At 34.5% G+C, this 16,623-nt stretch overlaps 1 protein-coding gene across 8 annotated transcripts in view; it reads left to right on the top strand.

Annotated features, from left to right (window-relative positions):
• ATRX (ATRX chromatin remodeler) overlaps positions 1–16,623 on the top strand; it is a 254,434-nt gene that overhangs the window by 145,791 nt on the left and 92,020 nt on the right. For all 8 annotated transcript variants that reach the window (XM_068534190.1, XM_068534186.1, XM_068534185.1 and 5 more), the window contains 4 exons: positions 5,870–6,007; positions 7,308–7,483; positions 8,858–8,975; positions 14,831–14,961. In XM_068534190.1, the coding sequence (XP_068390291.1) occupies positions 5,870–6,007; positions 7,308–7,483; positions 8,858–8,975; positions 14,831–14,961 (563 nt within the window). The remainder of the gene's footprint in view (positions 1–5,869; positions 6,008–7,307; positions 7,484–8,857; positions 8,976–14,830; positions 14,962–16,623) is intronic.

Below are 16,623 nucleotides of genomic sequence, written 5' to 3'. Positions count from 1 at the left end.
CATAATTAAAGTGTACAATGTGATGATTTGATATATGTATACACTGTGAAAGGATAACCCCCTTTGAGTTACACATCATTACCTCACTTAGTTTTCTTTTTCTTTTTTGGTCAGAACATTTATGCTCTACTCATTTAGCAGATTTCAGTTATACAATACATTGTTATCAGTCGCCATGTTATTACGATGTTATTTATACATTAGGTCCTTAGACCTTATTCATCTTATCACTGAAAGTTCGTACCCTTTTGCCTCCTTTTTTAGATAATGATGTAATTAGCATGTGCCAAACTAATTGCCATTGTAAGTGTTAAGGCCTAATAATAAGTTTATCATTTTCTCATGATTAAAATAGTCGTCTAGAAGTCCTGTGGTTGTTTTGTTGTCAGAGAGCTATAAGCTAGTGAATAGCATGGTTTTCAGAAGGTTTCCTTGGAACAGTTTAAACAAGTTTCACATGCTTAATATGGTGATCATGAGGAAATGCATTAAAAAGAAATTAAAGCTCATAACATGAAGAGTAATGTTTGTTATTTCCATGTAAGTCATTTAGTGACATTTAAAAAAATTTATTTTGGAATGTTTTGTGATTTTTTTATTTACAGAAAAGTTGAAATGATAGTAAAGAACGCTTCCATTTACCTTGCACCCAAATCCCCCACTGTTCATCTTACATTGCCATGGCAGATTTGTCAAAACTAAGAAATTGGTATATTATTAACTAAACTCCAAACTGTATTTGAATTCTACCAGTTTAATATTACTGTTCACTTTCTGTTCCAGGGTCTCATCCAGGGTACCACATTGCATTTAATTGTCATGTCTCCACAGTCTCCTCTGGTCTGTGACAGTTTCTTACTCTTTCTTTTATTTTCTGTTATCTTGTCAGTCTTGTGGAGTACTGTTAAAGTATCCTGTAGGATGTTCACTAGTATCTGTTGCTTTTCTTGTGATTAGACTGGGCTTATAGGTTTTTGAAATAATGTACTAGAGGTGTAGTATCCTTCTCCTCACATTAGATCAAGGGTAAATTAGATCCACATGACATCACTAGTGATGTTAATTTTCATCACTTGGTTAAGGTAGTGTTTGCCAGGTTTCTCTGCTGTAGAGTTACTGGTTTCACCTGTGTCTGTTCTTTGCCGGTCACTAAGTCTAGCCCATCCAAGTGGGGGGAGGGCAAAAATTAAGCTCCATCTCTTGTAGTGGGCAGTATCTACACTTAAATTTGGAATTTTTCTTTAAGAAAGATTTGTCCCTTCTTACCCATTTATTTAATCAGTCATTGATTTATATCAGGATAGATTAATCATCTATTATTAGTTTATGTGTTAGAACTAGCACTGTATTATTTATTTTGTTGCTCAGATTGTTCCAGTTTGTCCACTGGGAGCTCTTTCAGATTGGTTGCTGTATCCCTTTGATGTTTCATTCTTTTGATTTTTTTGAGCACTTCATTACTTTCTGGTAGTATGCTCTAGGATCATGTTAATTTGTCCTTGCCCCGGAGTCCATCATTTCAACAAGGAACCATGCGTGGTTCCTTTCACTGAAAAATGGTGTTTACGAACCAAGATCTGGGCACTGGGTGTGTTTGTTGCTACTGCAGTGTCATTGCTTCTAGGTTCACTCAGCAGACAGAACTAGGTGATAGGTCTATGAATCCAGGTATATACACAAATCTATCTGTGTGTGTGTGTGTGTGTGTGTGTTTATAAACATAAACTTGATGTCATAATGATATATTTGACTCTAATTCAGTATCATAGGGTTCATTTTAGTCTTTTTTTGTTATTCTGTTACTTGTCTTTTTCAACAGCGAGAATCTTGGCTTCAACCATCCACCATCCATTTACTTATTTATTCAGCCTCATCATATATGTAAAGTAGTTTTAGAATTATTAACCTATACCCTCGTGAGAAACAAATTTACCAACTAGAGTACAGTGCTTGTGTATGATTGTTTTTGTCTGTAGCTTTATAATTTCCAAACATCATTTTCTAAAGTTACATAGGTCAGTTCCTTCATTTATTTGCATACATTAAAGTTTATTCTTTGTAATGTAGAGTTTAATGTTTTTTTAAAAAATTGAGGTATACTTCATTTATAACATTATGTTAGTTTCAGGTGTTCAACATAGTGATTCAGTATTTTTACAGATCATACTCTATTAAAAATTATTACAAGATAATGGCTATAATCCCCTGTGCTATATGATATATCCTTGTTGCTTATGTGTTTTATACATAGTGGTTTGTATCTTTCAGTCTCATATCCCAATCTTGCCCCCTCCCCCTTCCCTCTCCCCACTGGTAACCACTAGTTTGTTGTCCATATCTGTGAGTCATTTTCTGTTTTGCTATATACATTTGTTTGTTTTGTTTTTTAGATTCCACATGTAAGTGTTATCATACAGTATTTGTCTTTCTTTGTTTGACTTATTTCACTAAGCATAGTATTCTCTAGATCCATTCATATTGCTGCAAATGGCAGAATTACATTCTTTTTTATAGCTGAGTAACATTCCTCTGTGTGTGTGTGTGTGTGTGTGTGTGTGTGTGTGTGTGAGAGAGAGAGAGAGAGAGAGAGAGAGAGACATCTTCTTTATCCTTTCATCTGTCGACAGTTGGTTTGCTTCCATATCTTGGCTCTTGTAATTAGTGGCGCTCTGAACATTGGTGTGTGTGTATCTTTTCAAATTATTGTTTTCAGTTTTTCCAGTTATATCCCCAGGAGTGGAGTTGCTGGATCATATGGTAGTTCTAGTTTTAGTTTTTTGAGGAACCTCCTTACTGTTTTCCATAGTGGCTGTAACAATTTATATTCTCACCAACAGTGCACAAGGGTTCCCTTCTCTCCACATCCTCACCAACACTTGTTATTTCTTGTTTTTTTTTTGTTTGTTTGTTTGTTTTTTTTATCATAGCCATTCTAGTAGGTGTGAGGTGATATCTCATTGTGGTTTTAATTTGCATTTTCCTGATGATTAGTGATGTTGAGGAGCTTTTTATGTACCTGTTGCCCATTTGTATGTCTTCTTTGGAAAAACGTCTCTTCAGATCCTCTGCCCATTTTTTTTTTAAAATATTTTCTCCCCAACAGTAACGTGGTAACATCACTGAGGACACCGTAAGTGCACTGTCATTCATATTTGTTTGTTTGTTTGTTTTTTATATATTAACTCTACTTTCTTATTTTTTGTATTCTTTCTTTTTTTAATTTATTTTTATTTTTGGCTGTGTTGGGTCTTCGTTTCTGTGTGAGGGCTTTCTTTAGTTGCGGCGAGTGGGGGCCACTCTTCATCGTGCTGCGCGGGCCTTTCACTGTCACGGCCTCTCTTGTTGCGGAGCACAGGCTCCAGACGCGCAGGCTCAGTAGTTGTGGCTCACGGGCCCAGTTGCTCTGCAGCATGTGGGATCTTCCCAGATCAGGGCTCGAACCCGTGTCCCCTGCATTGGCAGGCAGATTCTCAACCGCTGCACCACCAGGGAAGCCCCCTCTGCCCATTTTTAAATTATATTGTTTTTTTTTTGCAAGCATGTATTTTATATTGCAATATATGGATGTTCCCAAGGCCACTCTCAGGTTCAGTAATTCACTAGGACTCACAGAACTCAGAAAAGCCTTTATACTCATGGTTATGGTTTATTACAGTGAAAGGATACAGATTAGAATCAGCAACAGGAAAAGGCACATAGGACAGGGCCCAGGAGAGTTCCACACCCAGTTTGTTAGTGGAATCGTGCAGACAGCACTTACTTCTCCCAGAAATGATGTGTGACAATACACATGGAGTTTTGCCAACCAGACACACTCATCCGAGCCTTGGTGTCTAGAGTTTGGGCTTGGTCACATAGACGTGGTTGACCACCCATGTGGGTGATCTTAGTCTCTAGCCCCTCCAGAAGTTGAGAAGATGCCACATGACCAAAGCTGCTCTCCCTTCACCCCCCATCATGTTAGCATAGACTGTCTGATGTGTCCCAAGCCATCCAGGTGAGCAGAGATATTTTTATCAGGTCAGACAGGAGTTTAGAGGTTACCTCCCTAGAGGTGGAGGCAAAGGCCAAACTTTTCTTTGGGCCAGATTAATCCTTTACTACATATATGTATATATAGATAAAAATCACCCTGTTTGAGGTGGTTGTGTAAATACAAATGGGATCATAATATAGATATTGAAACTCTTCTTTTTGTTTAATAATATAAATAACATATTTGGCATATCTTTCAAGGTTATTACATAGAAATCTACATCATTAATTTTAGTTCTGTGACATTCCATTATAGCATAGTTTTATTAACCCCCTTTGCCAAGCTTCCAAGTTGTTTCCAATTTTGCACCCTAAACAAACAATAGTTCAGAGAATATTTTATGTATCTTGGGGTACTCGTGGAAGTATACCTTAAGGATAAATTCCCAGAAATTGAAATTTGGGTCAAGGGTGCACATATTTTACATTTTAAGAGGTACTGTAAAATTGTCTTCCAAAATGTTTGCTACTAATTTAGACTTCCACAAAGAGTATATGAGAGTACCTGCTTCACCACACCCTCATGAACACTGAATATTAGGTGGTAGAAATCATTTGAATCACTTGTGTAAAAGGTAATTTACAAAGCAAGATACATATTTTAGTTTTTAGAAAGTTGATTAGTAATTTAAAAATGTCTTACTATTCATGTAGCCCCATCTAAATACTGAATAACAATTGTGTTGTTTGATCAGGCATACTGAAGGAGTTACTTTTTTAAAAATTTGTTTATTTATTTATTTTTGGCTGTGTTGGGTCTTCGTTTCTGTGCAAGGGCTTTCTCCAGTTGCGGAGAGCGGGGGCCACTCTTCATCGCGGTGCGCGGGCCTCTCACTGTCGCGGCCTCTCCCGTTGCGGAGCACAGGCTCCAGGTGCGCAGGCTCAGTAGTTGTGGCTCACGGGCCTAGCCGCTCCGCGGCATGTGGGATCTTCCCGGACTGGGGCACGAACCCGTGTCCCCTGCATTGGCAGGCGGATTCCCAACCACTGCGCCACCAGGGAAGCCCTGAAGCAGTTACTTTTGAAATCATGTAGAAGATGCATTTTCTATAATGCCTAACTTGCAGGGGATAATTTGACAACTGATATTGTTTGAATCAATATTTAAGTAATTTGTGTGTACGTTAAGCAGCAAGCAAATTGTGTTTATAGGATACTTTAGCAAAGATACATATGGTTATTTTCATAAAATAATCATATGTATTTCTTTTGAAAGAGTCACTCTCAGCTATGAGATCTTTTATAGCTTGGAAAGTGTTTTCCCCCCAACCCCCATACCCATGTAACAATCAGTTTAGCGGTCCTTTATCAGTTAAATTTTTCCCCAGCAATGGGTATTAGTTATTAGGAATAAGTCAAATGGGAAATACTACTTGGCCTATTGTGATTTATATATTATTTCTTAAAATGTAACTTTTGATATTTGTCGTTTCATGTATATATAAATTGCTCTTAGTCTCAGTTGATAGTTTTAACTTGATGCATTAGTGCTGAAATGTATCTTTAGATACTGTTTTTCATTTATAAAAGATACTTTTTTTTTCAGATACCCCAGATCTCTTGGGATCTTTTCATCTGTGTGATTATTTCTATTCTTGCCTATTTTTGTACTCTCAGAGAACCTTAAGTACCATCCATAGTAGTACTTTAATACTCTGCTTTAATAAAATTAATACTAGTGAGAGCCACATTAACCATATACAGATAAAATATAACTTCTTATCGGGATGTTGTTTTATCTTTCCACAAGAGCAGCACTGTAAAATGATTAACTTTACTTAAATGGATTATATTTTTAGTTTTATTATATGTTAATTAAATGTTGTTTTTCTAGGCCCTGACTTTGTTGTTTGTGATGAAGGCCATATTCTAAAAAATGAAGCATCTGCTGTTTCAAAAGCTATGAATTCTATACGATCAAGGAGGAGGATTATTTTAACGGGAACCCCACTTCAAAATAACCTAATTGAGTGTGAGTCAATATCTGTAGTTATGCTATAGAGTATTGGCATTGCCTCAGATATATTTTTGCCACGTCACCATCTGCCTATCTTTAGTTTATTCTAGTATAGTCTCTGACCATGAACTACATAGGTCCATTCTTAGTCTACTGTAAAAGTATACCATTCATTTCAAGTGGAATGTTTTATGAATATAAATGGTAAACCACAGTCAAGAGGTGTGCCATTATGAGTGTTCAAATACAAATATAGAATTTAAAGTATATGCAAGGTATCAGAAGTCTTAATGATTGCTTAAAAATACAAATGCATTTGTGACTATTCAGGAGATATTGTAACAAAATATATCCAGTTTTGGAGGAGGTACTGATAGGAAATTGAAAAGAAATGCTAAGCATGAAAGTTTTAGGAAGGTGGAGATTGGAGGAGAGCTATGTTGAATTGATGTCAGGATACAGTTTGCTGAGGCTGAGGATAGATGATATGAACCCAGGGAAGTGACTTGTGAATTTCCCTCATTTTCATATGTGTGTGGTGACACTAAAGAGGGAACATGAGTTACTCAGAAAATAACAAATTGAAATTTCCCATTGTAATCTGTTCTGATAGCTTTTTGTTATTTTTATGTTATTTCCATTCTTTTGGTGTATTTATAGTTACTGGTTTTTAATTTTATTATTTGTAATACTGGTTATTGTCTCACTTTGTCCTTGTTTATATTTATCTATAATATGTATCTATATTTTATCTTTATTTTTGTCTGTTCCAGTTTCCCCCTTTTCTGTTGCCCCATTTATAGACTGTTGCCCTGTTTCACATTGTGGTCCCATATAGTATAGGGCAACTGATTACTCTGTTAAGGACTTCTGGAACTAAATCAGTTAATACAAAATTTGATATAGTAGTTTATTACCTGATTTTATTATTTTGTTTCAGTATCTATGTTTTTTTCACAAGATCCCCTTGCTGACCATAAAATCATGGTTAGAATTATAGAGCAGTTGTTTTATACTCAGTATCTATTAAAAAGACTAGTGAGTTCAAATAAAATGTTCTTTGGTGTTTTCTTAAACATTCGTGTCTAGAATTTGGGGATGGGTTTTATTTGAGTTTCTCATCTGATTTAGGTAATCCAGTTCTAGATCATACTGATAACCAGTATTAGTCTACACTCAGTTTGGTGTTCTTTCTTTGTAGCTTAATTGTAATGCTTCCATGGCATGCCTTTTTGACACGAGCATTTTATCAGAGAATTGTTCTCAGTTATTTTAGCCGTTACTGTTGTTAATGAACTAATATCTTCTTTCTTAGATCATTGCATGGTTAACTTTATCAAAGAAAATTTGCTTGGATCCATTAAGGAGTTCAGGAATCGATTTATAAATCCAATCCAAAATGGTCAGTGTGCAGATTCTACCATGGTAGATGTCAGAGTAATGAAAAAACGTGCTCACATTCTCTATGAAATGTTAGCTGGATGTGTTCAGGTACAAGTACATTCCACAGTAATAAAATATTGTTACTTTGATATATTGCAATCTCAAAATGTTTTCTGAATTCAAACTTTGTATTTTCTTTCTCCTTTCAGCATGTATCAATAGTTTTATAGTTAAATCTCTTTGCAGTCTCTTCCAAAGTTTATGCAGCATTGAACGTAAAAAAAATTGCATTGAGAGGTTTAGAACATAATTGATTAATTCGTTTGCTGGGTGTATAACTTCATATGTTAATATGTTCATATTCAGATTTTCTCATCCTTAAGATAGGGAGTATGTAAAAGAAACACAGCTATTATGATTAAGAAATTTCTGTGCTCACCTAATTCTATAGTATAGTGTTCCAAACCTCATTTGTTTGAAATGGTTTTAGGAAAGGCAATTATGAATTATGAGTGAAGCCATATTAATGTAATCCTGAAGAAATAGTTTTATTAATTCCAAGTACGTACAGTAACCTTAATGGGCTAATAGTGTTGTTTACACACGGATCTACAGTAAACCTTTGTTAAAATGAGTAGATAAGTATGTAGAGACTGACCAAGCAGTTGGTCAGTCTGCATTTTTTCTTAGTTCTGTATTTTTCTTAAGACACTAGATATTAATGGTAGCAAAAAAGATGTAACAGATGAGACAGGCTATCCTTTTGACTGAATATACTACCATTACATAAGGTGAAGTCATCCTGTTTGTTCAGGTTAGCCAGAGGTACTAGCAAGTACTGTATTTCTGTATTACTGCTGCTACTTAGGCAGTGTTTTTCTGGTTTAGGTAGTCATTTGTATCTAGCACATTAGTGTTCTTTCTTTCCTGTTTCTATATTAAATGGTTTCAAGAGTGCCTATACTTGGCTTGTTTTCTCAGTTGGGCAAACATTCCCCCTGACATTATGTGTTATCCTCTGGCATGTTGGCACATCTTACCCAAAGGATAACCCAGACTGCATCGAACTTTGATTCAACGGTTTTACTGTATGATTAAAGCAAGTCTTTTTGCTAGCACTACCTACTATATCCCCTCCCCACCTTTTTTTCTTTTCTTTTTTTCTATATAGAGGAGACCATTTGAAAACCTAAATTGCTCTCTTGGTAATATGGCCACTTCAATTTAAAACCTGCCTGGTGTGTTGCAGTATCTTTTTACCAGTGCATCATATTGTATAGTCACATGAAATACATTAACTACAATTATATGGGATCATTGTGTGATTAAAGAGGGTAAATATGTTTAAGTAAATGTTTTCTTATATGTCTGGTACCTATTTATTTATGTACATTTTTTTAGTTGCAAGCAATGATAATTCTTAGAACAGTTAGTTCCTGTCATATATTTAACTAATTTTCATTCTCTTTCTATTAATTGCAGAGGAAAGATTATACAGCATTAACAAAGTTCTTGCCTCCAAAACATGAATACGTGTTAGCTGTGAGAATGACTCCTATTCAGTGCAAACTCTATCAGTACTACTTAGATCACTTGACAGGTAACAAATACACTTAGCTTATTGTTTTTGTTTTCTCTCTTAAAGCATTCTTTTTCTGAAGAATGCTGTCTTGATAATTTCACCATGTCAGTTGTTCTTTTGCAATTTTGCATTTGCATAAAATGGGTATGTTTATATTGTAAAAGCACAAAATATTTCTAATTAAAAAAACTAATATTCAAGATAAATAAAATTCCAGTGTATTATTAAAAAATATCCAACCACGTTAATAATAAAAAAACTGTAAATCAAATTTATGAAATCATTTCTTAGGTATCAAATTGACAAAGTTTGAAGGGAAAAAAAGGCAAAATACAAAGCAGGGCACATATTATGTCCCAATGTTACAATAAAAATATGCACAAATGCCTAAAATACACAAAAATGTTAATAACAGGTTATTTTCTGGGTGATGACATTATGCGGAACTTTATTTTGTACTATTTTCTATGTGCTTTTTAAAAATACAATGAATAGATATTGTTTCATCATCAGTAAACTCGTGTGTTTGTGTGTGTCTGTGTGCCCAAGGTTGTCACTGTTCGCAGAGCAAAACTTTAGTTTCTGTTTGGTCTGGAGTGAATTTTTTTACTTGTTAGTCAGTTTATTCTGGTACCTTTCCCCAAGTGATGTGCCAGATTTATTTAGGAGCTACAGGTTAGAAGGCACCCTTCAGCCATTGTGGATACAATAGTTGATCAAAAAATAATGGAGGGTGGAGGTGTATACACACATACTAGAATGATACTTCATATCCTATGAATAGTTAAAGTAATACTCTGTGACAGCAGTGCATTTTAGAAAGTAGAATAATGATGATAGTCCTCAACAGTTGTTCTGCTTTGGGGAAAAGAGGATTTGAATGTTTGTATTTTATAGAAATGTTGTTTTGCTGTTTTATAAAAACAGAATTTTCTGACTGACTTTTGGAAGGAGATCATTTCCAGCAAGGCACACGGTTTCATTTGTATAGTAATCATAAGCTATTAGATTTATTGTATCAGTACCATTCTGTTTTGAGTGACAAAAATTGCAGACATAAGTAACCAAATATAGAAATTCCAATGAGAGAGAGAAAGAGAGGGATTATCAGACCTATCTTTCATTAATCTCTGAGTAATAAAGGGTACTAAATTTGGTCATTTAATATTTTCTCCATTTGAAATTTTGTTTTATTGTGAGGAATGTACTAGATGTTTTCAAATATTAAAGAATCAGTTGTCTTTAATAACCAACAGCAAAATGTTAATAGCTCTTGTATAGATATTAAAATGTACTCTTTTTGAGAGCAATGCAGTATTTAAGAATTAAAGGGGCCTCATTCTTTGTGACTTCAGTTGATAGGAGTAAATATCTAAAGTACTAATTGCCAAAGCTTCTAAACTCAGAAAGGTATAATTGCTAAATTATTATCTGGTGCCATGAATCTTTCAGTCATGAGAATGTCTTGGGTTTTCCCCCTACTAAATGTGATGTTTTATTTTCCTTAAAGTAGAATAACCTGAGTTAATAGCCCCCTTGAAAAAACTTCCATAAAAGGCTAAATGGATTATATTAAAGGTTACTTTATCTTGATTCTCACTACAAACCATCAAAGTGTTTCTCCCAAAATGTCATTCACCTATCTCACTTGTATTTAAAATGTTTGGTATTTTTTCTGTTACATATTCCAGAAATTCTTTTGTTTCTATATTTGACTCTTTTTATATTTGACTTGGCTTTTAAAAGTTCACATAAATTTTGCTTTTGATACTAACAACAATTTGATGTTAATTTTAGTAGTGATAATTTATAATATATTTAATATTTACAGAATTAAAGTCATGAGAGGCTAAATTAATGAATTTCAAGAAAATTAACATCCTCTTAATTTTCCTTTGTTCTCTAAAAAGTATAATCCTGCAGTCTTCCTTTTACCATCAAGTATCAGAAGTTTATATTTACATGTAAGCCTCTGCCTTCAGTAAACAACTTTAGGTTTTACAAGTGTGAATACTTAGTTTTCAGACAGCCTGATTTTAAGCTGAAATCAGTATTAAAATCCATACACTGTCTTAAGGAATGCAAAGACGGAGCACATAAAAAGACAGTCCACAAATTGGAAGAAAATATTTGTTAGTCACTTTCCTAAAACGGGGATAATATCCAGAATATATAAAGAACTCTTACAACCTAACAACAACAGCAATGAAAAACCAAACAAGCCGATTCAAAAATGGGCAAAGTTTTCAATAGACATTTCTCCAAAAAAGATATACAAATGACTGATAAGCACATTAAAAGATGCTCTACATCATCATTAGTTATTCAGGAAATGTAAATTGAAACCAAGAGATACCACTTCACACCCAATAGGATGACTATCACATAAAGAAAGATAATAAGTGTTGGCAATGATACGGAAAAATTAGAACCCTGGTGCATTGCTGCTAGGAATATAAAATGGTACAGCTCCTGTGGAGAAAGTAGTGTGGCAGTTCCTCAAAGAGTTAAACAGAGAGTTACCATATGATCCAGCAATTCCACTTCTAGGTAGAATTCCACTTTCAAAATAACTGAAAGCAAGAACTCTAATAGATACTTACCCATTCATGTTTACATAGCATTATTCATAATAGCCAAAAAGATGGAAGCAATCCAAGTCTTCATCAAGTAATGAATAGAAGAACAAAATATGATATATGCAAACAATGGAATATTACAGTCTCAGAAAGAAATCCTGACATGAACGGATCCTGAAGACATCATGTTAAATGAAATAAGCCAGACACAAAAGGACAAATCCTGTGTGATTACACTTAGAGGTGCTTGGAATAGTCAGATTCATTTAATGGGTACAGAGTTTCTGTTTAGGGTGATGGAAAAAAGTCTTAGAAATGGAGAGTGCTGATGGTTGCACAACATTTCAGTTATACTTAATGCCACTGAACTGTACTCTTAAAAAATAGAGAACAGTAATATCCTTTTGTCTCTAAAAATGAATGGGTCTAAGTGCCACACATTAGAGGTTGATTCAGTGGTTCTGGAGTAGGGCTCAGGCAGCTGCATTTTTATAAGCCCTCTAGGTGATTTTGATGTACCCTCTGCTTGAGTATCACTGCTCTAACTGATGCTCAGTATGATTGGCCGCCAGGGAAATGTAAATCAAAACCAGAACAAGATACAGGCATACCTCAGCGTCTTAAGTGTTCGAGTGAAAGGAAGACTCACTTGTCATTATGTATTTACTTGCCCTTTTTTGTGCTTGTATTTCCAAATAAAGCCATTTGGCGTCAAAACATTTTATTTTTAGGATAGAATGATTCAATAATAATTGTCAATTCTCTTTTGTATAGAGAACATTTTTCTGTGGATGTTTATTTGGCCAACTTATTAGCATATTCTTTTTATGTGGTTCCCATTCCTCACAAAGAATATCAACTCTAACACATATCAATACTGTAGGTAGAGGAGACTTCAGTTTTTCCCCTTTAACATTCTACCCGAGCCAGTTAGGCCTAAAAGTCTTATGAAATTTTTTTTAATAGAAGATGTTTATGGTATGTACAAGAGTAGTTCCCACCCACCAAAATAAAAATTGACTTTTTAATCAGCCTTTCTTGGAGAATAAATGGTAGTTGTTTAGCTTACTTTATTTTGAAATCTCTCATTTCTTCACATTAATTTCAAAAACTCATAAGGCTTTCAATATTGGATAGAACAGCTAGGCAGAAGATCAGCAAGGAAATAGAAGACTTGAAAAACACTTATGAATCAACTAGGCCTAACAGACATCTGTAGAACAGTCCGTCCAATAGGAGCAGAATACACATTCCTCTCGAGTGCACATGGAACATTCTCCAAGATAGACCATATTTTAGAGCGTAACACAAGCCTCATTTAATATAAAAGGATAAAATCCACACAAAATATTTTCTTTAACCACATTAGAATGAAATTACAAACCAATAACTGAAGGAAAGTGAGAAAATTCACAAGTATGTGTAAATGACATGCTCTTAAGTAACTAATGAGTCAAAAGAAATCACAAAGGAAATTAGAAAACATTTAGAGGTAAATGAAAATGAAAACATAAGATACTAAAATAGAGGATGCAGGTAAAGCAATGCTTCCAGGGAAATTTATGGCTGTAAATGCCTATATTAAGGAAGAAGATCTCAAATTTATAACTAACTTTCTACCTTAAGAAACTAAAATAAGAGCAAACTGAACCCAAAGCAAGAAGAAGGAAGGAGATAATGAAGACTAATCAGAAATAAATATAAAGGAGAAAAGGAAAACAGTAGAGAAAATTATTGAAGCCAAAACTTGGTTTTTTGAAACAATCAAGATAATTGATAACTCTTTAGTTGTACTTACAAAGTAATAAGTAGAGCAGATACAAATAACTAAAATCAAGAATGAAAGAGCATTACTACTGACCTTACAGAAATAAAAGAATTATAACGGAATGCTATGAACAGTTGTATATCAAGAAATTAGATGCCTCATTTTCACAGCAATGATTTCTGTCATACACAGTGGAAATACCTCTAATCAGGCAAAATAATCAGTACCAGACTTTTATGCATTTTTATTCATATTTCATATCATTACTGAATATACTCTTGTCCCTCATGGAGACAAGACATTATCAGTGAATTTACATCTTTTAAAACTGTGGACAGAAAAATGTTACTGCTTAAATGCTGTTTTTTAAAAAAGTCAGCTTTGGGCTTCCCTGGTGGCGCAGTGGTTAAGAATCCACCTGCCAATGCAGGGGACACAGGTTTGAGCCCTGGTCAGGGAAGGTCCCGCATGCCACGGAGCAACTAAACCCATGCGCCACAACTACTGAGCCTGCGCTCTAGACCTCGTGAGCCACAACTACTGAGCCTGCGTGCCACAGCTATTGGAGCCCGTGTGCCTAGAGCCCGTGCTCCACAACAAGAGAAGCCGCCACAGTGGAAGCCCATGCACCGCAATGAAGAGTAGGCCCCGCTTGCTCCAACTAGAGAAAGCCCGTGCGCAGCAACGGAGACCCAATACAGCCAAAAATAAATTTATTAAAAAAAAAAAGTCAGCTTTGTTTTTCTGTGTTTTACCCTCTTGATGATTTTGTCATATTAATGAAATGTGCATTCATTTAATTTTCACTTCATTTTCATATGAAAAATATAATTTTGTTGAAATTACTCTAGGCAAAAGAAATCTGTTTTTTTCAACATGAAAAGCATAAGTTTTAGAAGTAATTTTTTTTGGTGTAAGAATAATTGGAAAGAGTTGCTAAAATACTGTATACAGAGAGTGGCTTTATCTAAAGCAGAAGTTTGTAATCTAGGGTCTATGGTTAGAATCTAGGACCTGAATAAGAAAAACCTGAATAAGAAAAAAATTACATGTTTTCACTAACCTCTATCAAAAATACAGCATTTTTCCAATTATTAATGTAGGCAACAAACCAAAGTAGTATTAGTGTTAATTGTGACTTTGTTACCAATAGAAATCAGAAATATTTCTATATATTATTGTCATTACCGATATCTCAAATTTACCTTTATCAATGCTTCAGAATTTCAGGCAGTTGTTAAAATTACTGCTATAGTTTGTTATTTAATGCATTAATAAGGTACACATACCACTATATCAAAAGTTTGTTTTTAAACATCTTGATAATTTCTGTATAATGGGTTTCTTTTGTAATCCTATTTATTTTATATGTTTTGAAATTTTCTGAGAAAGAGGGCCTATAAGATTCTCTACATGGCCAAAGGAGTCCGAGGCACAGATAAAGTTAAGGCCCTAATTTAGAAACACCTTGGTTGAATTAGAGAATCCTTACGTCTTAACATTAACTCTTTTTTTCTTTTGATCAGGTGTAGGTAATAGCAGTGAAGGTGGAAGAGGAAAGGCAGGTGCAAAACTTTTCCAAGATTTTCAGATGTTAAGTAGAATCTGGACTCATCCTTGGTGTTTGCAGCTGGACTACATTAGCAAAGAAAATAAGGTAAATCAACTAACCTAAAGTTGATCAAAAGGTATCTGTTGGAAGCAGAATAACTTTAGGAAAAAGGTTGATCTGTATAGACGTACTGTATATTCAAAATTTTTTATTCTTTTTGGTACAGTAATTCAACTTATTTTATTTCTAGTTAATTACTATATGTTTGAATGCATTGTGATTATGGAAGGAGTGTTAAATGTTAATCTTTTTAAAAAATTTTTATTGAAATATAGCTGATTTACAATGTTGTGTTAGTTTCAGGTGTACAGCAAAATGAATCAGTTATACGTATACAGATATCCACTCTTTTTTAGATTCTTTTACCATATAGGTCATTACAGAGTATTGAGTAGAGTTCCCTGTGCTATGCAGCAGGCCCTTATTAGCTATCTATTTTATATATAGTAGTGTGTATTGTTAATCCCAATGTCCCAATTTGTCCCTCCCCACCCTTCCCCCTGGTAACCATAAGATTGTTTTCTATATCTGTAACTCTATTTCTGTTTTGTAAATAAGTTCATTTGTACCCTGTTTTTAGATTACACATATAAGTGATATCATGCAATATATGTCCTCTAACTTACTTTACTCAGTATGACAATCTAGGTCCGTCCATGTTGCTGCAAATGGCATTGTTTCATTCTTTTTTATGGCTGAGTAATATTCCGTTGTATATATGTGTCACATCTTCTTTTTCCATTTGTCTGTCGATGGACGTTTAGGTTGCTTCAGTATCCTGGCTATTGTAAATAGTGCTGCAGTGAACATTGGGATGCATGTATCTTTTTGAATTATGGTTTTCTTTGGGTATATGCCCAGGAGTGGGATTGCTGGCTCATATGGTAGCTCTATTTTTAGTTTTTTAAGGAACCTCCATACTGTTCTCCATAGTGGCTGTGCCAATTTACATTCCCACCAACAGTGTAGAAGGGGGTTCCCTTTTCTCCACACCCTCTCCAGTCTTTATTGTTTGTAGATTTTTTGATGATGGCCATTCTGACTAGTGTGAGGCGATAACCTCACTGTAGTTTTGATTTGCATTTCTCTAGTAATTAGTGATGTTGAGCATATATTCATGTGCTTTTTGGCCATCTGTATGTGTTCTTTGGAGAAATGTCTATTTAGATCTTCCATGCATTTTTTGATTGGTTTGTTTGTTTTTTTGATATTGAACTGCATGAGCTGTTTGTATATTTCGAAGATTAATCCCTTGTCAGTTGCTTCATTTGCAAATATTTTCTCCCATTCTGTGGGTTGTCTTTCTGTTTTGTGTATGGTTTCCTGTGCTGTGCAAGAGGTTTTAAGTTTCATTAGATCCCATTTGTTTATTTTTGTTTTTATTTTCATTACTGTAGGAGGTGGGTCAAAGAAGATCTCGCTTCGATTTATGTCAGAGTGTTCTGCCTATGTTTTTCTCTAAGAGTTTTTATAGTATCTGGCCTTACACTTAAGTCTTTAATCCATTTTGAGTTTATCTTTTGTGTATGGTGTTAGAGAGTGTGGTAATTTCATTCTTTTACATGTATCGGTCCAGTTTTCCCAGCACCACTTATTGAAGAGGCTGCCTTTTCTCCATTGTATGTTCTTGCCTCCTTTGTCATAGATTAACATCTTGCATAACCATAGTAAAATGGTCAAAATGAAGAAATTAACATTGGGTTAGTA

The sequence above is a fragment of the Eschrichtius robustus genome, chromosome X (genome assembly GCF_028021215.1).
Source record: "Eschrichtius robustus isolate mEscRob2 chromosome X, mEscRob2.pri, whole genome shotgun sequence".
NCBI lineage: Eukaryota > Metazoa > Chordata > Mammalia > Artiodactyla > Eschrichtiidae > Eschrichtius > Eschrichtius robustus.
Note: the sequence above shows the minus strand (reverse complement) of the source record. Positions and strands in the feature narration are given on the sequence as shown.